The sequence below is a fragment of the Sylvia atricapilla genome, chromosome 4 (genome assembly GCF_009819655.1).
Source record: "Sylvia atricapilla isolate bSylAtr1 chromosome 4, bSylAtr1.pri, whole genome shotgun sequence".
NCBI lineage: Eukaryota > Metazoa > Chordata > Aves > Passeriformes > Sylviidae > Sylvia > Sylvia atricapilla.
This window is the reverse complement of record NC_089143.1, coordinates 10,207,421-10,231,756: the sequence shown is the minus strand read 5'-3', so window position 1 is coordinate 10,231,756 and position 24,336 is coordinate 10,207,421. Positions and strand designations below refer to the sequence as shown.

General features: G+C 36.4%; 1 protein-coding gene across 4 annotated transcripts in view; it reads left to right on the top strand.

Moving 5' to 3' along the window:
• KLHL5 (kelch like family member 5) overlaps positions 1-24,336 on the top strand; it is a 51,441-nt gene that overhangs the window by 1,825 nt on the left and 25,280 nt on the right. For 2 of the 4 annotated variants that reach the window (XM_066317109.1, XM_066317107.1), the window contains exons 2-3: positions 1,063-1,176; positions 19,737-19,922. In XM_066317109.1, coding sequence (XP_066173206.1) covers positions 19,780-19,922 — 143 coding nt within the window. In that variant the 5' untranslated portion in view covers positions 1,063-1,176; positions 19,737-19,779. Of the gene's footprint in view, positions 1-1,062; positions 1,177-13,824; positions 14,217-19,736; positions 19,923-24,336 lie in introns of those variants that run through there. The other 2 variants (XM_066317108.1, XM_066317111.1) reach the window with 2 other exon arrangements.

Genomic DNA, 24,336 nt, shown 5'->3' with positions numbered 1-24,336 from the left:
AATAATGAAAGTTTCTACTGCTCTTAAGAAATTTTAGTATGATTTTACATTTCCCTTACAAAATTCTTACTGTTTCCTCTTTCCATAGCAATTAAATTGCTTTTCTTTACAGCAGTCTCACTAAATAGAAAAGTGCACAAGTTACAAACCTGACTATCCACTGCTTGCTTTTTGTTGTAAGAACAGACTCTTTCATTCAGAGTTACCAGCAAGGCAATGCTGACCATAGACACATGTATTATTTGGCTGCATGGCCTTAAAAAACAGTCATATGGGAGAGGTGAGATTATGTGTTCCAGATGCAAGAATGAGGTGGTATTACCCTTCAGAGACCTGCAAGGTTCTTGAAACTAGTAAGAAAGATCAGGCTGTGAGAGGTTACATATTAGGTATCACATTATGCATGCAGGTATCATGTAAGGCTACTTTCTTTCATTTCCAAGTGCATATAGTAATGTGTTCGGTGCCAAGCCACAAGGATACACATACTATTTCAGCAGGCTAGAATTTTTGGGTCTAACTTTGGTAAGAAAATTTTTAGTGGCCTGTAAATAGGTAAGCTTTGAAAACCACTGTAAGTGTGAATTTTAGAGCTGCTTCGTTTAGGGAAGCATGTTTAGTGGTGGTACTTGGCTTTATTCACCAATGCAGTCAGTGTTATTCTTTGGCACCAGTGTTCAGCTTAAGTGCTTCATGTGGCACAACATCAGTTCTTCACTGTTTCTCCCTTCAGGGAAGACAATCAAAGATAAGGGTGACAGTAGACTAAGGTTAGGGGTTTTTGGGGTTTTTTTTCAGTAGGTCTTTGTAAACCAGTGTTTCTTGAGAATTTACATATTCACACTTCATATTAATTTCCCCTCTTTTTTATGAGTCTTTGTTGATGGGTATGTAAGTTGAAGTTGTGGGAGGAGCTGGGGTGATGGTTGTGTGCTGACACACTTTTAGCATCTTCCTATCAGTAAGTGTAAGAATCACAAAACAAATTGAAAGAAGTTCTATCTGAACAGAGTAGGGAATATGCTTTTGAGATGATTCCTTTTTTTTTTTTCTCCCCTCCAGTGGGTGCTTTTCTGCCTCTAGATTTTTTTCTGCTACCTCAGTTTTTTTGGAAAGAGGAAGACAAATGGAACTAGATGATTCTTTGAACAACTTGAGATGATTCTGGTGTTATAGGTAAGTATTGTATTTACTCAGTTCTAATAGTAAGTTATGCCACAAGGAATATAATTTTAGCCCAGAAGGGTACATAGTCTTCCTTACACCTGAAATTTAATCCTTTTTTTTTTTTTTGGTCTTATATAACACATCTTGTAAGGGCTTCTTGCTGGCAAGTGTGCATAAACAGCAATAACTTTGCTCTTCTGTGGGCTTCACATGCTAGTGTTTGGACCATTTTTATGTGATTTCAACACCTGTGCTCTTTATCAAAGCATGCATTATAGAAGACTGTCAGCATTACTGTAAAGTTCAATTTTGATCTTTTCAAAATGCATGAGAAGCCTTTGAATCTTTTAATCATTATAAGAAAAACGGGAAAATTGATACTGAGTCTGTTAGAGAAAATACTGCTTTATAGAAATTCTTATGAATAAGAATAATTTATTTATAATTCTTATGAAAAAACCAAATGCACAATCAAATCTCATCACTGTAATAATACTGACTGGGTTTTGCTTTATTTCAGTTTTTTAGCAGGAAAATAGTAAGACTGTTCTATGTGAAAGTAATTTTCAAAGGGAGTAGCTTTGACATTTGCACAAAGGAAGAGGATAAAAGAATATTGAAAGCATGAATACATGCAAGAATCTAGCTTTATCTGAACTCTCTATAAAGTAAAATACTGCTGGAAAATGAGTGCTAAGGGTGAAAAAAGCAATCCAATTAATTTAGAAATACTAGGTTTTACTATAGTGAAAAAAATCTGCTTTCTCAACTGTGAGATCTCTCTGCTTTGGGAAAGTTGATAAATCCCTTTAGAATTTACTCGTGATACAAATACAGAAGAGAGATGGTCTTTCTCCCTGTTCATGATATGATCAGTCCCATTGTTTCCCTCAGTCAATCCATATCCTTGTTGGTATCTTCCACCACAGATGATATCAACACTTTTGTTAGCTTTAAAAATTATTAGAACTGCTAAGGTTCCTCGGAAATTGCTTTCTGCACAGGCTTTGTGTTTTCATTACTTTGCAGTAATTCAAAATGGGGTAGCTCCACCTACCAAAATAGCCAACCTCCTCCAGGCTGTCAGAATTTGTGCAGACTTGACCTGCATCCTTTCTATAGTGGTCATGAAAGTTGAAAGGGATTTGGAACAAATGTCAAAGTGTACCACAAAGAGAAGGAACTGAAAAGGTTGATGTCTATATGGGATATATCTTTATTCCTATCTTACTGCAAGGTAGAATGACTAATAATTGAGCAGGGCTGCTGATCTTTAATTATGTCTTATGGACTTTGCTGGCATTTTTCTAGAGGACAAATTTCTTTCAAGTTGATTATTGATTTCAATCTGTTCAGAGGAATACTTCGCCAATTCATTACCTCTTCTGGCAGTTCTAAGTGCAACTGATGTTAAAAATCCTGATGTCTTCCATAACAAAAGGATATACTTCAAAGAAAAAAAATTGAGTGGTAGCTTGGATTCTTCCAAGAGCATCCATCAGATTTTCAAAGTGGAAGACTGTTCACAAAATTGTACAGGGTGGTTTTGTAAAACAGTGAAATTTAAGGTAGACTGAGTACTGGTTTAATTTCTTTGAAAATGCGGGTGGGTAGGCTTGTCTCACTGCCTTAGCTGATGCTTTTGTCAAATAGCAAATATACATTGTATTGATTCTCTTGAAAAGAACTTAATAAAGGACAATGATATGATCTGTCCAGAACAGATTTGAGTGGAATTGGATGGAAGTAGTATCATTCATTACAAGTAAGAAAGTTCACACTATTCTGGGACTTACTGTAGCCTTGATCTCAGAACCAAAAGAACTTGTCAAAGTGAGGCTAAAATATAGCCTTAAAACAGATTAAATATTCACAGCACCTTGCTGTATCATATGATACATATTCCTAGTGTAGAGTAAGCCAAGACTCAAATCCATAGAGATTTACTAACCTGAACTGTAAAGAATACAAATAGTCATACGACCGAATTAGCGAATTAGTTAAAAGTTTACAAGTAGTGTGTGTGTGGTGAGGAGATGTAGAGGAAGTTCCTAGGAAAATGAGATTTTTATCAGTGGTTTTGATGGTTGGATTGTTTGCAAGCAAGTTCTTACTTGCTTGAGTAGATGTTTTATGTTGACTTTTGCATGAATAAGCTATTAGCCTGACAGTTGCTGTGAAGCATTATATGTTGGTTATTCATTAGATCCCTCTGCATTGCCTTGTAGATAGATAAAATGTATTCTAATATTCTAAAAAGAAATACTTTTGAATATTAAATGATCACTTCATCCTTGCCAAAGGTGAAACCAAAGTTTAAGTCTTGCTCTTTTACATGCAGTATGGGAAATTATACTTTTGAATGTGAATGTAAATGTAATCACAAGCTTTTGCATTCAAACTGTAATGAGAGCATTAAGGAGGCAGGGCATTTCAAAATGTTATCATAGCTTGATATGGCTTGGCAAGATCTTCACCAAGCACCATAGCATTTTAAACTTGGAAGTATTTTCCAAGGAAATAAAAGTAATTGACTAGAATTTGTCTATGAGTTTATAAACATGTGGTCAGATCAAGTGATAAGTAATAGGACTTCATTTTGTACCTCCTCTTAATTCCTGATAGTTTTTGTAATTAACAAATACAAACTTAAATTGCACTTTTGCATAAGACATTGTCTGATGGTTCAACTCAAGAACAATTGTACCTAAACCAGATTATGTGATAGTTTTCAGTGACTATTCGAACATTGTTGTTTGAAAACCTGTAAGCTCAATGAATGAAAAATATTTATTACAAATACTGAAAGCTATGTAAAGAATTCTTAAAACTTTGAACTAATGAAGAAGAGCAATGGGTAAATGATTGCAGATCATCTAAATCTGAGGAGATCTATATGCAATAGTAAAACACAGTTTTGTATTTCTTTTAAGAAGTGACTAGAGTTGATATGAGAGAATGGAAAAAAACATATGCTAAACAAATAATTAATGTTTTTATCAATTATGCTTTCTCCTTCTGACAGTTTAGCAATCTGGATTCAAGATTTTTCCCTTTTTTGAGCATATTATTTCAGTAATCGACCTCATGCCCCTGCTAGTGCCCACAGTTCTTCCTGGCACTTTACTTATATTGCTGATGTCTAGTTCTTGCTCCTTGTGCAGAACAGGAAACATTTAGGGGTTCCTTTAAAACCAGGGGTAAGGCAACTAAAATGGGATCAGTGTCCCATTCAGCTATCCTAGACAGCATCAGTATGCTGTTCAGGATAGCTGAACAGTTAACTCTGCAAATAATTCAGTGATTTAAAGCTTTAATAAGTGGTCAGATTTCTGCCATTGTTGCCTCTATCCTTAAGCTCATTTCAGTTTTACGCAACCATGGAAGGGTAAGAGCTCAGAGCTGTGTTTGAACAATCAGTCAGCTTTTGTGTTGATTTCATTTCTCCTTTGTTTATTAATCCTGGGCTTAGGCAATATGTAGCCACCCAGGCTAAGGCAGTTGTGCATACTCAGAAGCAAAAGATAGGCAACTTGTGAGTCCATAAGTTCCCCAGGCAAGTTTGGTTTATGTCTTGTGGTTTAGTCAGTTCTTCCCTAATAACATCTCTGTCTACTTGCCAATTTCAGTCAAACTCTGACAGAATGGAGCCCTTGTTGCATTTAAATTCCTGAAAGGTTTTGAAAATACAGGTAGGTAGGAAAGGCCAATGAAATAAAACTGTTTGACCTGCCAGCTGATGAGCCTGTCTGTTCTCAGTCTGAATATGGCAAAGAATTTGCTTGTCCTGCCTGTTCTGGTGCTTGGTAGGGAGGGATGTGTACATGTAGGGTAAGGGAGACTACAGGAGGTGAGACATGCAGAAGAACTGTAGTTATCATCAGAAGAGTTTGTAAAATAAACCATACTGGGGAATATGAGATTACTTTCACATGAAACTGTGGAGACAGAATAAAGAACCTAAGCAACCAGTTTTCTGATTGTGGTTAGGAATACATGGTGACTTGATGCATAGCTTAACCTGAGGTTTAATAGTATCCAAGTATAGAATTAAAAGGTCTTTTTCCTTATGTGCCTCAGATACATACTATTTTTAGCAACATTGATCCAGGCAGTAGACTAGTTTTGTTTTAGAGTGAAGAGGATAGTTAAATATACTGCGATTTGTTCTGCATTTTTTTTTCCTGGTAATACATCCTTGAGCCAAGTCACTAGTAAAATCAATGGAAGCCTTTAATTAACATCTCCAATTTAGTCATCTTGTTTTTACAACTTTGGGAAGCTTATTGAAGCATGAAAAATTTATCATCAAGTTACAATGCTTGTAATAAAAGCATATAATACAAGGCTTTGTGTTCTCTCCTCAAGTGGGGTCACCAAGAGCAAGTTGCCCAGACAGCTTTTGAACATCTCTAAGGATGTAGACCCCACAATCCTTCTGAGCAACCTGTAGTCAGTCATCCTCACAGTGAAAAGTTTTTTCCTCATGTTTAGATGTTGTGTTTTAGTTGTTTCCTATTGATTCTTGTCCTGTCACTGAAAGAACTTTTGCTGCATTTTCTGTTGCAGAATTTCTTAGAGAGGGAGGACATGATTTATATTTGGATTAAGGTTTGAGCTACTCCAGCCTGGGCCCCAAATTCAGGCCTGTGAAGCCTGTGTAGAAATTATGTTAAGGTGTGCACATGGGATAGTGGGTTTCTAGGTGTTAATAGGTATAGTTTGTAGTGTGAACATTTTAGCCACCTTAAGAATAAGAGAAACAATGTTTGTTTGCGTTTTTCTTATGACCTGTAATTGTAAACCATACCAAAGTGTATATAACCCGCCATTTGAGATAGAATAAAGGCAGAACATAATGTTAACCATATTGGTTTGATCTGCATTGCTCTGTCCAGGCTTCCCATATTTTAGGGGTTCCCTGTCGATAATTTTCTTTGAACCTTCCTTTCAGATATTTATGCACGTTGATGAGACCCTCATGAGTCTTCTCTAGGCTAAACAGTCCCAACCCTCTCAGACTTTCATCAGACAGAAGAGCTCCAGGCCATTCCTCATTTTAATGGACTTTTTTGCACTTCCTCTTAAGTGTGATCATATCTCATACTGCTGAGTAGAGGGGCAGGGTCAGTACCTTCACTTGCAGGCTGCACTGCTAATGCAGGCCAGAGGGCCATTAGCCTTCTTTGCTGCAAGGGCATACTACTGGTTCATGTGCAGCTTGGCCACCAGCAGGTCCTTTCCTGCAAGTTGCTGTCCTGCTGTGTTCCCCACAGTGTGGGGTTGTTCCTTCCCAGGTGCAGGATTTTACACTTCCCTTTGTTGAACTTCATCAAGTTCTGAAGGCTGATATTAGTAAGGACTGAGGACATTCAATACCTCAGCCTTTCCCATATCCCATGTCACCAGGGCCCTGCTCCATTCAGCAGCAGGCCCATGTACAGAAGACATTCCCTAGACATCCTTTGTTACCTGTGTACATATGCAAGTCCTTCACGTTACCTATGATACCTCTACTGAGATTCAGCTCCAGGTGGGCAATGGTGGTAGAAATCTTTATATTGAGAGGACTTTTATGAGAAGTTCTGTTTGACGTCTGCAGTGTTATGCACAATCGGGTTCTAAAAATAAGTCCAACACTGATTCTAAAGTAGAAGTTGTTTTTCATATTTATGAGACATTATGGTTCTCATAAACATTAATCTTGATACTTATAAATTTTGATATGATTCTTATAAAGCCTTCTGCCTTTTAGTGTGGGGATTGTTGGTTTTATACTTTGATCATGTGTGTTGCCTTTCTGTAAACCCTGTTTTATTCCAGCTGGTGGATGGGATCCGCCACTTGGGACCCAGAGAGCCACAGCCACCCCAAAGGAAGTTTCGCTAGAAACAGCTCCTTGGGGGGTCAGGGCGCTCCTCAGCTGGACAGAGGGGCTTCTCAGCAGCGGGCAGAGCAGTGATTTTTCAGCTCAGTGATTTCAGCTTTCAGTGATTTCAGCTCAGTGCTCTTAGCTCATGCCCTTGCGAGTTAGCCCCTCTTTTAGCCGGCCGTGGTGAGAGAGAGAGAGGTCTCATATGGAATTTCCGCAGGTGGTACTTTATTGAGAGGGTACCAGCGAAAGGGATGCAGGGACGAGGAACCTCTGCCGACCAGAGGAAACCCAGGGGTTTTTATGGGACACCAGGGTGGGAGGAAAAGGGTACAGAACCAATCAATTGTAACAGATCTACATAAAATCCCGATGGGGCTTGTGGGTCTCCAGACAGGTCGCCGTGGCTAGGAGGTTTGTCTTTGTCTTAGGGGCTCAGGGTGAAGTTGCAAAATTCTTCCTTGACTCCTCAGCTTGGCTCCCTCCAGGGCAGAGCAGCCGGGGATCCGCCCACCCCCACACCATTTTCTGCAACACTACTTTTGAATTGCAATGATCGACTGCACACAAGGAATTCCAGATGATATGGCACCACTTGTTTTATAAATATGTAATAAGATATGATATCGTCATATATTATCTCTTATACAAGTTAAAGTTTCAATTGGGGGGTGGGCTTAACTGAAGCTGCTAATTAAACAGAAGTCCTCACTGAGAGAGAAGTAAGTCTCTTCAGGTGTTCTTTGGTGTTAAATGATTAGTTTAGAATGCTCAAGTCAGTGTCTTGAAATGCTTTGCTTCAGGAGCTGTGGCATTGCATCGTTTGACATTTAAATACAGTGTAAGCTTTTCGCCCACAAACCTCTATGTATTTCTCTTAGAAGTTTGTGTAGTCTGGCATCGGGTACTATGTTGCATTATCTAATCACTTGCAAATCTGCTTCTTCACTGTTTTTTAATGTATCATAACCTGGTGGATTTTTATATGCTGCCTAATATAGAACTGTGAATATTGGTAATTTTTTACCAAATAAACATCCACTCTGCTGTTGACAATGTTGAGAGTGTTATCCTTTACCCAGTTTTCTGTGAGTTTTTGAGTCAATATGAATAGTTCATGGTGAAATAACACTGCTGCTGTCTTGGAAAAATATTAAAATATTGTCTTTAGTTTGCCCAGCAGATCTGCCTCTAAAAGGAGACTGTCTCCTTGTTATTTTGTTTTGATTTGCCTCACACTTCCAGTATGTCCTTTATGGTCTTTTGTAACTTTATTAGGCAATACCTTCCTAAACTGGTTCTAAAGAATGGTTTTACTTTCAGCAGGACATCTTTAAATGTCTGCAGAAAGTGTTTTTGTCACCACTCATGCTTAACAGTGACATTTCTAAAGGACATGATTTGTGCTGGACTATTACTGTCTCTGGATTGATGACTATCTTGTTTCCACTAGAACTGGTGCTACCAGTATTCCTGGAGTGGATGAACTGGGAATCTTTTGCTTGTCTTCACTTTGTGTGTTGCTACTTGACCCTTTTAGTGCAGAAAACTGGTTCTCTGTTTTGAGAGACTGCCCGTTCACAGTGTTGTCCATTTTGTATTACAAGTAAGTTTTAACCTAAACCCAGCATCTGACCTGATGGATCGGTGTGCTCATTTTTTGAGAGTGAATAAGCTTACTGTGCTGTTTACTTAGGAATAGCTCTTCACTATGGCTTTACTTGTAGGTGGTGCAGTCCCTGATGATACTTCAGCATGAATTGAATAAAGCAATATTATTGTTTTAATCTTAAAGAAATACAAGCATCTTGAATCACAACTTCTGTTGTTTGTGAACCAGTAAGATATTTGAGTTTGGATCTAACAGTGTAGTCTTGTATTACATGTGGAAATCTCTTGTTCCCCACCCCACTCTTAGCTGAATAAAATAAACTGCAAACCAGGCTGTTGTTCTGTACAGGACTTTTCGTGCTGCTGTTAAACTGACTGCTCCCTCATGTTCGGAGGGAAATGTACAATGCAAAGTGGCAGAAAGTTGGGATGAAGTACCAGTAATTTGGCTACAGCTCATTTCTGCCAGTCAGAACAATGAATTTAAGTACATAAAGTCAGTAGCTGTATGATATTTTCCTCTCTTTCTCCTGAATGAATTGTTCCATAGGTGCTAATGTAAGGCACTTTTCACAAAACTGTAAACCAGAAGTGTTTGCATTTATACGAAACTTCGGGATAGGAAGCAATTATTGTTTTATAGAATCATGAAGCATTATTATAGCAATCTTCCTGACATCTTTGTTGAGATATTTCTGTAACTTTGCATCTGGAGCACAGGAATAGGGAAGAGAAAAGAAAGTAAATACTTAACACTTCTTCTAACATAAGAGTAGTTATAAGCAGAGTTGGAGTTTGAAGTTCATCTATAGCAGTTTTCTTCGAGTAGTTGTTTTAATGCCTCAAATTAATATCTTAAAGTTTGGAAATTCCAGTTCAAAAGGTGTTGGAGTTTGAATGCCTTTTAATGGTGTAAGTATGTATTTGGTTGATTGATGAACATCTTGTGGTCAGTGAACCTTTCTTATGTTTTCAAATACACATCTAGGATCACTAAACACTGTTGGTATTACTTTTTCACATCTTAATGAGTCTACTTATGTCTAAAACTTATCTTTTTATATTTAATGCTTTTTTAAGCAGTATTTTTTCAGAAAACAGGTTGTGTAGTCATAACAAAGACTTTATGTAATTATTTTGACATTTACATTCTTAATTGGCACTTAAAATGATCATTAATATCTTCTCTGGACTAACTGATCTTTTATGACCCCTTTTAAAATTCATTTGACACACTAAATACCTTGAAAATATTATATCTGAATTGCCTTGAAGTTGAGTGGTGAAAAATTTTGGAGCCAAATCATAGTAGAGACAGAAAAAAATGTTACCATGAAAAGCAGTGTTGAAATTTAAATCTCAAAAGTGCCTCAAAAAAGGAATTCCCTATACATGTATGTTTATTTGAAAACTTGATTAATTTCCTTTGGTAAGAAAAATGAAAAATAACAATCAACAAATGCACTGTGATTATTATTTAAATAATAATATTTCCATATTTCCCAGAGATACACGATAAATATGAAGCACACCTTCTCTCAAGATACACAGTAGAAGTATCTTTAGACTAAAATAGTTTAAATTTATCTAGTTTATGCTCGATTGCAATCTATCTATAACTCTTGTTTGAATAAATGTATAATAGATCAGAGAATATCAGTGTAGTAATTTTTTTTTGATTAGTAAAAAAAAGGTTTTTATCTCTGTGCAGATAAACTGTCTGAAGATTTTGAAAAGGGCAATTTCTAAAGCTGTCAGGCTGTGTTCTTGGTGTTACCTATTTACAGATTTAAGAAACAGCATTTATTTAGATGTATAGTTTTGTTCACAAGCCAGAATCTGGGAAACTGTCCCCCACTGCTAACTGCAGGGATTTGTAGCTTTGTGAAGCCCTTCACTTGAGAGAAATTATGTGCTTAAAATGTTCAGGTGTTCCACTTGAAGGAATATCAGTCTGTTCAATTAAAAATCAGAGTTCTCCAAGTTGTTTTCACAATAACCTTACACAACCTCATTAATATGAACAGAATTATGTTCTCAAAGGTGACAGTGTACTTATATTTGAAATGTTATTTTGATTCACCAGAAAATAGAAACTGCAACAATGCCTCAAGGTCAGAAAAAATGGATATAAACACTGTTGTTTTGTCAATAAATATGAACTTCTGCCCTTCTAGATGAAAAGATACTTCAGAATCCTTGCCAAGTCTGTGTGTACTGTGCTTGACTAAGATGGATTTTATCAGGTTTCTCAGAAATATGTTAGTGCCTTAGAAGGATGTATGATGGAAGGCCATAGAGGGTGGGCATTTGGGTTTGTGAGCCCACATCACCAGATGAGATGTCAACGATGAAGTCTGGGTGATCCTAGTCAGTGGAAGTCCTGACAGTCCATTGTTTGAGATCTCAAAAATCTTTTAACTCCTGGCTGGGGATCTGATAAAAGATATCACTTTATTCATAATAACAAAGATTGTCCAGAACAAGAGGCCCTCAGTTATTTCTGAGGAATACTGTCAATTTAAACTGAAGAATTAAATGGCACTTGTCTTATCTTGTCATCTATAATACAAATGTTCCTATGAAACAGAGAAATATTTTAGATATTTATGCAGTCACTCTTAGAACTGTAATTTTGAGAATGTGTAGAGGAGTGAGAGTTTCTTTAATCTAGAAAAACTAAAGAGAAAAGAAAACAGTCTTGTGGTATGGTCTGTTAAAACTACAGCACATTTTGTTTCCTAATCTCTGTTTGAGCCCATAGCTTCACAGCCAAAGAAAAGCAGTAATTGGGCTGGTTTTGCCAGTAAATCAATGAAAAGTGCTGAAAAAGCACTAGAATCGCAAATCTGCCACTGTCTTAGTAGACTTGTACTGGGACAGTTTGAATTTTAAATGAGTCTGTTATACAAGAATGAAAATCCAGGTCACTCCTGATGTATAATGGATTTACCATACCAGCAGAAATAAAGGTATTTAAAGCTTACTTTTTATAGTTAAATGAATAATTAAAATATTAGTGGTTTGATGAATGATAAATACACCAGTTACTTATCCTATTTCTTCACCCTTGAAGAACACCCGGCACCAATACAAAACAAAAGGAGAGGATAAATAAAAATATGCCATTTTTTTTACTTCTTGAAGCCTTACTCCAGTTTCACTCAACTTGCAGTTACACAAATGATGGTATTTGACCACTACAGTTAAGCATTTAATAATTAGCTATATACATACAAGATGAACAGGGGCTGCATGTCATATCATTTCAGTTAAACATCCACACAATTTTCATGCTAATATATTAAAACATTAATCCTTTCCTGAATATTTCTCTGTATATCTGTGTTTAAATTAAATCCCCTGGAAAGATGATAAGGGCTTTATAGATTTACCTGCTTAATCATCTTACATCTGATGCATCTTCAGCTTTTTTTTGGATATGCGGCAAAGGTCTCAGTATTTGGCTTCTGGTAGGCCAGGATGCCGGCAAGATGCACACTCTGAAATGCATCTCTGTGGAAACAGCTGGAATGCAGCTCCTATAGAAATGAGCTTTTGCTAGCCTTTGTGAGAAGCACTTAGATAAATGACTGCACTCTGGGCAATGACAGGTGAGCTTTCCAGGTTAAAATTAGCACTTTCAGCATTGTGTTTCCTCAGAAAATAGCGTGATATTCTCCTGGCACTGAGTTTGAAGCAGCGTGGGGTTAGGGTGGTAAAATTTGACACTGTTTAAGTTTTCATGTGGACTCTGCATGCAGCCTGTTTTAAAGAATACTGCAGGTATCCTAATTACAAGATTCCATAGTTTGGAGTTCATCGTGTTCATCTGAGAGAGACTGGCTTTCACTTTTGATGAAAACCGTAGGGTAGTAAAGAAACACTTCTTGTAAATTTGTTGCATATGTATCCTGGAGAGTTGAACAGACTAAATAAGGTGTAAAGTTTGAAAATGTAGATCTCTGTATCAAAGACTGATAAAATCCAGTGCCTCTTTTTTGTTCTAAAATTGTTATTACAATTTCCATGTGACTGAAATTAATCTCAGCATTTTATACCTAACTAGCTTCATGTCAAAGAGGAAATAGGTTGGTTTTCATGGGAACTGTAAATTGTTCATTCTGTATTTTGTGCTTTAGGCTTTCTATTCCTCATTTGCGTAAAAACTTTTGCTGGATATTTTAAGGTGTTAAGTAAATTCCTAGGGGGAATTCTGTCTCAAAAGTATGCACCTCTCTTTTTTGCTGTTCCGTCACGGTACTTCTGACATGATGTGGAACAGCTGATAGTCTAGGATTAGAAAGAAGCTTTTTGAGTGGTCATCTTGTATTGTTAATTTTGCAGGGGCTTGTCTGGTATCTTGCAATGACCGATTGGCTTTTTCTTGCTTTCTGTTTTAGTGAAGTATAAGTGAATGGAAACCATTAGCTCATTTCAGATAGAAATTTTCAGTTACTGCAGACCTAGATTTTAATCAAAGCGCATCAAGATGAAAGGCTTTATAGCCTCCACTACTAGTCCCTTGAGCCTTCTGAGGCTGTTCTTGTCCTTTTTAAGTTAGTTCATGTCCTGTAATGAGAAAAAGAATTATTTACAGTTCAGCTTCTCCCCAGCATAATCAGTTATCTTTGGGTTGGTTTTAATTATTTGTAAATTTATTTTTTAGCAGTGTAGAAGGAATTTAATTTGATTTTTCCAGTTTTTTCCCCTCTGTAATTGCAAGAGTTAACAGAATAAGAAACAGATTGTAAGCTGCAGTATAGGAATTGCCTTTGCTGTCATTTGTGGTTTATGCAAAGGGGGTGGTATTTAGCTCTTGAAAGGGCTTTGATGAATATTGTTTAGTGTTTTTAAAACCTAATGGTCAGAGGCAGCATCAGAAACAGCCTCGGAGCTTTTAGTGTGAAGTGATTAGCATTTTTCCTGATGGAGGTGATTGTTTCACCTCCTCTTTTATGTCAGCGTTTTTCACTGTCTATTGCCTTTTGTTTATATTCCAATGACAAACCGTTAAAGAAGCCTTTTTTTTGTGATTGCAATGCTTTTTCCCCTCCTTCTGTAGAAAATCTGCTTGCCACAGACAGGCAGAGCATGTGTTTCTCTTGTCTTGGTTGGGTGCACAAATCTCCTTTTATGTGTGCTGCTTCTTACCCTGTTGCCTAGACGATCGCTAGCTTTCACTAAGAATGTCTGGTTCTCGTAAAGAGTTTGACGTGAAGCAGATTTTAAAAATCAGATGGAGGTGGTTTGGTCATCAGGCATCAGCCCCTAACTCTGCAATTGAAAACCATCAGGCAGACTTCTGGAATAGAGGACAAAATGTAACAACTGGTGGCACGAAGTTTTTGGATTCAGGTAACTTACCTTTAACATCAGTTGGTTACAGAAGGTCCAGCCAACAAGATTTCCAGAATTCGCCTCTTTGGCCAATGGCATCCACCTCAGAAATCCCTGCATTTGAATTCTCAGCAGAAGACTGTGGAGGTGCACGATGGCTTGGCAGACAAGAAACAGATGATAGAGCAAGTGAAGAAGAAAATGAATCGGACAGCAGTTCGTGCAGGTTAATTATTACTTTTGTATTGTGAGAAATATGTTTTTATTTCATGTTTGTAGTTAGCATGCATATATAGGCTAGCCTTTGTTCTGAACTAAAATGCTTCAGAAACCTAGCAGCTATTGTGAATCAATATTGTGAATCAGAAACAAAATATTAATTATAATCAGATTCTGTGTATTTACTAGGACCTTTTTAAAAGGCAATCAGTAGGGATAAAGCACGAACATGGATGTACCTGTGTTTTAAGCAGTGTGCTGGTACATGCTGCTGTGAACAAGGTACTGCTCATTACATGGTAATGTTACAGAATGCTTTCTGCATTATTTTGAAGTTATAGTGATTGTTTAGTTATGTCAGTTAAGAGAAGATTATGAACATGTAAGCTTTTTCTGATTCTCACCTTGTGTTTCCATGTTTGTCTTTAGAAGACAGAGAATAAACTGTAAAAAATACTTACCTATAAATCAAAGAAAAAAATTACATCTATTGAAAGTCAATCAATTTGTGCTTTAAAGTGATTGCAGTATCCCATTTGATTGTATTAAACTGTGCATCTGGCATAAAAAGAAAAAATGTTTCTATTGCATCTGTGAAGATGTTTTGGTGTTCTTTTCTTAGACATCGTTACTGAAGATGAAACTGTAAAACTTGTACTTGGATGAAAGTTGCTTACCAGTTGTTGTAAATTAGGCAAGTTAATAACCTTTCTTGTAAAATATCAGTTAAATTGTTTTATTTCGTTTACTGCATGTCAGTCATTCTCCACTAAAAGTATTTTTCTTGCTTTGTAGTTCATGTAGTGCATAATAGCTTACCATTTCAGCAAATTTTATGTTTGCTTTCTCGCTGTCAAGATAGCTTTGCCCTGATGTGGCATTTCAGAAAGTGTGGCTACTTAAAAGGGTACACTGTTTAATAGAGGTTATTAAGGACAGATCGATCTACTTATAGCAGTTTAGTGTTTTTCATTCCTTGGGAGAAGAATCAATTTAGTGGAAAGGCAAAGTAGTCCATAATATAAATACTAACTGTTTATTGTGTATATGACCTTTAAAAATTCAAGGAAAAGAAGGAGAGTAGAATTGCTTAGAAGTGAACACAGTGTATTTGCTTTTATCACCACATGTCAAAATACTAGAATTACTGGGAAAAAGAAATCCTACATACTGCTGCATCACAACAGCAGTCTCACCATGCTGCAACAGCTATGTAGTTGTAAGTAAAATACCTGTGAAGAGATCCCATTTTAAATTACATTCAGATGTGAATTTTTAAATAGCTATGTCATTGGATATGATACAGGTGTAACATCACCTTCCATTTCAGCAACATATATTTGTGATGGGAAAGTTTTATGTGCAGCGTTTCTCCAGTTAGAATATTCTCTTCACAGCAAGGGAATCACTGTAGGAAAAAAACCTGTGAAATTTTAAACAATAAATGTGTAAATTGAAAATACTACGTGTGGTCTTAATTGTAAGAGAATAATGTGCATATGACAAAACTAATTTATTACATTGTAGGGCTGGAGAACTGCAGGTATTTATTTAGGAGGTTTTAGAAAATCTTCTTTTTTTAGGTTTTTTGCAGACAGTTGTATACTAGAGAAAATGCACAAAGGATTTTAACTTAGTAAATTGCAAATATCTTAAAATATGTGCTTAATCATGTATAGCATCTAGTGGGTTTTGCATTTCTGTTATTGTCTTCTAATTCATGCTAATGTTTACTTACATGCTTTTAAATAAATTTAGGTAAATTTTGAGTTCAGTGTCAGTACAATTTAATACGTAACTAATGGCAATGCAGGAACTTGCTTTGGATTGTTATCTGTATCTCTGTCTTATGGGGAGACTGTAGTCAAGCCATGTTTTATTCACTTCATTTATTAAGAATGTATAAGCTCTTGGACAGACTACATAATTCTGCCTAACACCTGGAGTTTTTCTGATATTAGGAACTTAATAAATGTTTTTCCTTTGTAGTATAAAATATGGATTCTTATATGTTGACTCAAAGAAAAAAAAAACATACCAACATTTTCATCTACATAGTTTTCAAAGAGCCATTTTTCACATATGAAAGACCTGTTACTTCCTTTACAAATAAACTGTGCTCCTGAAAAAGTCCTTTTAAAAAACCTTCTTCTAGAAGTTACAGTTACCATACTTCTATGCTCCGCTGTAACTTACTGCCCAGTTACAAGCCCTAAAACGATGAAGTAACAGAAGCAGCTCTACTGCTTCATTTGTATCAATCTTTCCCTTGTCATATAGTAGAAGGAAAAAAGCATTTAGATCAGGTCTTTGTCATTATGACATAATTTGGATCATTATGTGATTCACTTAGAGGAGAGCTGCTGTCACATTAATTTGGTGTTATTATAGAGCTGAATTCCAAGTTTAGAACCAGATCTTTGACCAAGGTTTGGTTTGAGTTGCAGACAGATCATTCAGATTCAAGAATCAGAGCTAGTCAGCTGTAATACTGTTCCCATCATACTCCTATGTGTCATTTGTAACCAGCATTAGCTCGAATGGTTGTTTACTGGGACAGTGAGTTTTGAATCCTTCTGCAGATTTTCATCTCCTAGATCTCCTCTATTGCTGCTGTTTGTCAACTGTCCTGCATCCTGGAGGCAATAAGCATCCTTTTGGATTTGTACACTTTTAAGAATTCACTTAACAGCTGTGCAGGCTCTTGTACAGGAAGTGTAAGCATATGAGCATTAGATTTGTTTTTCTTTTTTTCATGGTGCCTTAGCAGCAATCTACAGACCTCGAAGGCATGGTGGAGATAAAGCTAAAAATACCTACTGTACCTAGTGTGCAGTGTTATATCTGGTTCATTTCATCCAGGTATTAAAATACGGGAATTACTTTATTATAGATTGAAGTCTGGAAATGTATTAAAATATATATAAAATGTGTATTGATATTTGAACATGAAATACAAGCAGAATTTGAGAATTCATCAGTTGTGTGCTGACCTTGAACAGTTTAGTAAAATGTCTGTAATTATTTAAGGCAAGGTCTGAATGTACCAGGTGGTAGCAGCTCTGCAATACTGCTCTGTATGATCAGTCTTGGAGATAGTATGTTGTAATTTCCCATCTAAGTCTGTCTCCTCACCCTGAGTTTTTGAGCAACAGAATCCTCTGATATGTCTTTTCTTTCACCTCAGACTCACTGAACTTTGAGGGTATAAGTTCTTTAGGAATTCTCCCAGGTTGTCATTGCTGTAGCAAATGGAACTGGAAAAAGATTCATAAAACAGTTTGTGGAAAGAGGGGCATTTAAATTTTTCCTACCCAGTCTCAGGGTAACAGGTACAAATAGCTTTTGAAGTGACTTGGTTTTGTGGGGGGTTTTTTGTTTTGTTTTGGTGGGTGGTTTTTGTTTTGTTTTGGGGTTTTTTATTGTTGTTGTTTTGTTTTGTTGGGGGGGGGGGGGGTTGTTATTTGTTTGTTTGTGCGTTTTTTGTTTGGTTTGGGTTGGGGTTTTTTGCAAATACCAGAACTATTAGACTGTCTCTTTTATATTCTCTTTATAGACCACTGAACCTTAGTCTTTCTTCCCTTCTCCTGTACCTTTGTTCCTTTGTTATGGAAAATAGTTTGTAAGTGACTAGCTAGAGGACAAATATGGGATTGAACATCTTTAGATGAGGGGGAGAACTAGGCTTGACTCTGCTGTGTCCTGAATACATGCTTTATTGTGGGTACTAGAAAACAGACACCACTGCAATTATTTTTCCTTATTGAACGGGAATGATGAATGAGTTTTGTGTGGAAAACCTGCAGTTTTGAGGCTGGCAATAGCTCCAGTGAGGTTGTGTTCAAGCAAGTGCTGGCTTGGAAAGCTTTTTCCTTTGTTGTTTTTTCCATTCTATCTGCAAAACACTTTGTAAGGTTGTAATATAAATAAAATCCTGATAGCATGTAATTTTTTAAAACTTACTGATGGAGTTACTTTAAAGAATATGGGTTAAAATATAGTTCAAACAAACAGCCAAACAAACCAGAAATAACCCACAATGTGTTAACCCAATTGAGAATGTGCTAAATTGTGATACAGACATACAGAATAATTTCCTAAGTATTTGTGTGTTCACCAGCCACCTACTCTTTCCACTGCTGTTTTTGCTTTTCAGGGCTGCTGGTTGAAGAGTTGGTTTTACTGAGTGCTTCTCGCTCATTCCCTTGAGAATGCCACGCAGCTGGCCAATATAATGTTGTCCATGGTTACATGGTTACATCTTTGAATGAGCTCCTGATTCAGTTTCTAAAATGGCCACAAAGAATACTTGTTCCCGCCTGTTAGAGGGCCGGTAGTGGAGCAGAAGAAGTGACTTGTAGGTTAGGGAGATTAGGGAAGAAGTTGACAAATAAATAAATGGCTAACCAGAGCTTCAGCAAGAATATTTAACATAAAGTCCCCCAGGGGAAATCAGTAGGCAGGTATCTCATTTCTGATCCATTATCAGATTTAGCTCTGAATTAAGTACCAAACTGCTTGGCTTTTTTAGCTGCCTCAGTATATGCAAAAAAAACCCCAAAACCAAAACATACAAAACCAAGACCAAACCACAAAGTTCCCCTTTACAGAAAATCTTCTATTGGAAATTTAGACTTTGGTTTTGAGGAGCTGTGTCTTTAAATGAGTACCCTATACCAAGGAGTGAGAGAATTTTTGTGGTGGATTTAGCCCCAGGCATGCTGCTCAGTTCATGACATCTTTGTTGAAGCAGGGATTGGGATGCAGATCTTGTGAAACCACATCCTTCCAAATGTTATGGTGCATCCAGAGTATTTTCTAAGTTGCCTGGATTGTTGAAAACTAAGTAGTAGTCAGTTAAAGAGCTGTGAGCAAGAAAACGTGCTTTCCAATGCCCATAATTAGGATTCATTTCCTGTATCTCCTAAGCCCATGCATTCCTTTTGCATTTTCCCAATCTTCTGTGTTTGTGTATACAGACAGGAATAATTTTCCTCCCTATTCACCCTTGCTTTCACTTCCCTTGACATCTGATGTTGTAGATCTCATATCAGACACAAGGAGTGCAATAGGAGTGGTGGGGTATCAGTGTGTTTCTTTGTGGTGTTTTTCCCCTTTTACTAGCTGAGTTTTGTTCTAGCCATCTTAGGCTAAGTGTGAAACAAAATTGGCAGGGAGGGATTTGGTTCCTTTTTGCCATCCTTCATTACTTTTTCACTTCATAAAGTCTTGGTGGATGTTCTTCCTTAACCATTAGACAGTGCTACAGATACAATTGCTGGGCTCATCTCTGTGTGTCTCCTAGTTGAAGAGTACAACATGAAATGTTTGTACCTTTTTTACCAGGGTGTAGATTAGGTTTGGAGAGAAATTATGAATATGAAGAAAAATAAAATGGCAAAGGAATATATATTAATATAAATCATGCATATAAACTTTAAAATCACATGTGATTTTTATTTTACCCTTTGTAGATAAAATTTCATGTGAATACTGTGTGAACTAAGATTTCTGTTATTGTCTTCAGCAGAACCTCTGACAGCAGTCACACCTTATCATCTTGTCAAACAATGGAGCCCTGTACCTCAGATGAATTTTTTCAGGCTCTCAACCATGCTGAGCAAACTTTTAAAAAGATGGAGAATTATCTTAGACACAATCAGCTATGTGATGTGGTGTTAGTTGCTGGTGATCGTAGAATTCCAGCTCACAGGTGAGTTTATTATAATTTGAAATAACTTCATAATTATTTACAAATGCACCTTCCAAGTGTATCCCATGTTTTGTTAAGAATATGTCAGAACATCCTAAACAATCTAGAATACTTTAAACACGTATATGTTTTCTTAACAATTATTTGGAAAAGTTCATTTGTCTGTTGTACGCAATACAGAATTAAAAAAAAATATTTCTTTTTGTTTCCAAGTATACTTACAATATTCGCATAATGAAATTAAAAGCCCAGAAGTCCCAAATACACTCCCAGAATATTATAAGTTGCAGTGGTTTCTTTACCATAGAATGATGTCAAATTTTTTTCTTAGATTTAATTTTTTCTTTGTACTAGCAATTATGTTGTTGGAGTCACAGTTAACAGTAAGGATGATCTGTCCATATGAAGGTTTTTTTGCTCCCATAGTAAGAAGAGTCTTTTGATAGGAGACTTCAGAACACTGCCAGTATTACGTGTCTAAATTAGTTCAAACATTACCCTCTCTGTCATCTGTGTAATCAACAGATCATATGTGTGCAACGTAAAAGCTAGGAAAATACCAAAGATTGCAAAACACAGGCATGTGTAAGTGAAGCACATTGCGGTATTTAATGCACAGAATTTGTAGTTTGAATAGGAATCTAGGTATAATTAAGCTGTGATTTCCTAAGTTGAAGTCTACAATAGAAATAGCATCCTAAAGCATTCTTGTATTCCATCACTCATTCCTACTCCCACAGTGAAACTGCAGCTCAATACTTTAATAGTAATAAAAAGATGGGAAGATGTTGCTGGTTTGGAGTTGATAGTTTCCTTAAAAAGCCAGATCTCTGCTTTTATTCATGTATTATCCACATCGTTGTGCTCATTCAGGTGAGGGAATGACTTGAGAATCAGCGAGGCTTTTAAACTATAGCTTGCTGTTGCTCTCAGAGACTTCATTTTATGAAATGTTCAAATTAGTTACTAAACTGTGTTGTCCCTGTGAAAAGAATGAATCAGGTGAAAACAGGGAATACACACACCCCTAAGTGGGCACATGCTCAAGTAATTTAGGGTCAAAAAACTTCAGAGTGGTTTAAACAGGAAAAAACAGTGATTATAGTAAGGAAATAATTTTATTCCTTATGGAGCCAAGGTAACACCTTTGCAACACACATTTGGACTGTGGCTTATGTAATAGTTAAAAATGTGTAGAAAGTGTGCAGAGGACAACCATGAATATCTTGTAAGGACTGGAAGATTTTATTTGCAATGAAATAAACGGATAGACAACACACTAAAAAGTCCTTTATGTGGTTCACACTTGTTTCTCATTTATTTAGTGGACTGACTTCGATTCTCCAGTTTCTGCTACTGCATCTATTTCTGTAGTCCATGAGGCGTATGCTACTACCTGTTATATGCTCCAGACTTGTCTTCTGAGGAGAAACATCTTGCTGTAGTTAGTATATTGTGTGTTAAATACGCATGAAAGTTAAGGCCAAAGAAGCACACTTTGTGCTTGTAGCAGGAGCTGGGAGTCCCTTGTTTGCTTTATAATGTTGGAGCAACTTACAAAGAAGCTGTGCCTTTTGCATAATAAATTACTTCTCTGTTTTGTTTTCACAGAAAAGCATAGCAATAACCACAGTCTTAATCTCAGTAGATCCAAAGTGTCTTACTGAAAACTGAATTTTTTTCATAGTGGGAAAGATACATATGGAAATCTTAAATTTCATTTAAATTTTGTAGAAATTGAGTAAGATGACTGCCTTTATATACTTGTAGGAGCCAATGTTAAAAGAAAAACTTTTGTAGTATTTTTTGCTGCCTCTGTACAAGTTCTGACTTCTTTAGTATTGACTGCAGGCTGGATCAGTCAGGGCATTTCAGTCTTGAGACTTAATAAGCAACAGAATATGTATTAAATAGATCTTTTAATGGCTTGGCATTCTAAGATGAGTAAGAAAATAGAAGGTTCACTTACACTGGACAGCTTTGTTTTCCTTTATTTATTCATAAGCGAGATAAGAGTTTTTCATAGTATGTGGTCACAGAGCTGGTAAGAAAGAACATTTTTCATTATTATTACTATTATTCACACTCATATGTAGAGAGTATTCAGATTTTCTGTTTTGAAACTAGTATTTTTAATAATTTCTGTACTGTTAAAATTATCAGTTTCTACTTTTATTGAGTTTTGTGAGATGCATGATGTATCTTTTTAGAGAAAAGAGACATGAGTTTGGTGTCTGCCTTGGTAATAAGCACAGGTAACACATTACTGTGAAATTCTGAGAGGGTTTGTATCTATTCAAAGAATTCAGGCTACGAGTCTACTACAAGTAAATGCATCACATACAGAAATGATTTTTCTGAATATGGCATTCTCTATTGTTCCAGAACTGTTTATCTTCTTTTTCTATGCTGAAATTATAGTTAAAATCTTATTTACAAGGTCAAGAAGAAAGTAGGAAAAGGGGACCATTCTCCACTAGGAAGAAATATATTATATTCCCATCCCTTAAGCTTGCAGTTCCATAAAGAAATTTTGGATACTTTGATTTAATTAATTTAATTAAGTTTTTCATAGCAGGTGTTTATTTTGTGTCCACTGCAATTTCAGATGTCTGCCATTTATTATGTTCATATTTATTACATTCACCTAACTGCTATATCCGTAATGAAATCTTGTTTTGTTTGGTAATAACCCACTGATTAGTACCCTCATGGAAGAAAAGGGAAACGTGTAAATTCCTGCCCAAAGGGTGTTTAAAGCCTGCTCCACATCCTTTAATGAGCAGTCTGGACAGAGCCATTGTCTGTCTTTCTGTTGACACTGAAAGATGGAAATAGAAAAGACAGGGAATTAAGAAAAGAAGGCAAATGGAACCTTTTGTACTCAAGGGTTTAGGAAGCTTGTTTGAAAGAGGGTGAACTCTTCAGTATCACCTTACAACTTCAGTGTATGCTGATAGTGAGTTTCCAAGGACGGTTTTCAGCTGTTACACAGCCACAAACAAGGAGCTGCCTAGGAAACATCCCTTTTATCTCTCAGATCTTGAGCAGCTTCGCTTCATTCTGTCAGGTGAGATGGGTTTGGAGATACTAAACCTATAAATTGCCAGGTTTGGCAGCTGTCATCATTTTACACAGTAGTTGCTTTGGTGACCTAGAAAACTATCTAGATGATGCAGATTGTGGCAGTTCCAACAAGTAGGGATTTTAAAGAGTGCCACATAATTTTGCTGGCTCTCAGTGGAAAACTCTTTAAAATAAGTTAAGCCGTTATGGTAGATCTTTCTAGTTTTGGATTAATACAAACCACTGAAATTAAAGACATCAGTAGCCTTGGAGCCTCCTATAGGACCAGAAAAAATGTACTGAAACGCCCAGGTTTTGTCAGTTCTTAGTGACAAGTAATTATCAAGTCACATGTGTATAGCAATAATTGATTTTTACTGACTAGTGGGAAAAAGACAGGACAAGAAAAGGCCAGTTGGCTGAAAGTCTACCTTTGTTTTCTTTTATCCTAGCTCAGTGTCACCTTGATGCATTGTCACATTATATTTTGATTCCATTTCTTTCTTTGAAAGAACTTTTTTTTTCTAAATTAGTTGATTAAGAGAAAAGTGTGAATACCTCTTCTAAGGCTTTTCATTGTGAAATTATTACAAAACTACTCTCAGTATAATTTGTGCTTTTTAAAATTACCTGTATTAACTACTGGACTTCACATCCTCTGTCAGTATATGCAAGTCACTCTCTGGAAAGCACTTACCACTGTGAAGCATGTATACCTCCTCATGAATCTGAACATGTTTGCAAAAATAGTAAATAGATTACATTTCTGATAATTTCCTTTGGAGAACTCTTGAGTCTGGAAATTACAGGGAGAAATTTGCTGATATCAAACCTCTGGTAGAAGGCATTGGGGGCCTCATGTTATTATTTGGCATTTGTTCAGCAGTTGTTGCTAAAGTGTGTACAGTCCAGTGTTCTAAATAATAGTGCAGCTACCTAGTCCAGTTGCACTGCTGGGAAAAAAAAACAAAACAAAACAACAACAACAACAACAAACCAAAAAAACAAACAAAAAACACCTCCCAAACTGTGATATGACTAAATATTAAGTTCTGTTTCCTATTGCAGAAGACCTATCTTTTTCATGCTCTGTTCTGTGTAGAGGTTTCAAGTCAGAACTGCCATATGTGCATATGTTAAATTGGTTGTTTTGCCTTTTTAAATTCTGGATTGGACCTGCAGAGATACTTGGGTTATTCAGACCACTTTCCCTTCCAATGAGAACCTCTAGTTTGTACACAGAAATGTGATCTTGTCATCTCATTTTGGCATCAAAAGCACTTGCAGAAATTCTTTCTTGATACTTACATGAACATACTCTCTCATTTACTCTACTTCTATAGATCTC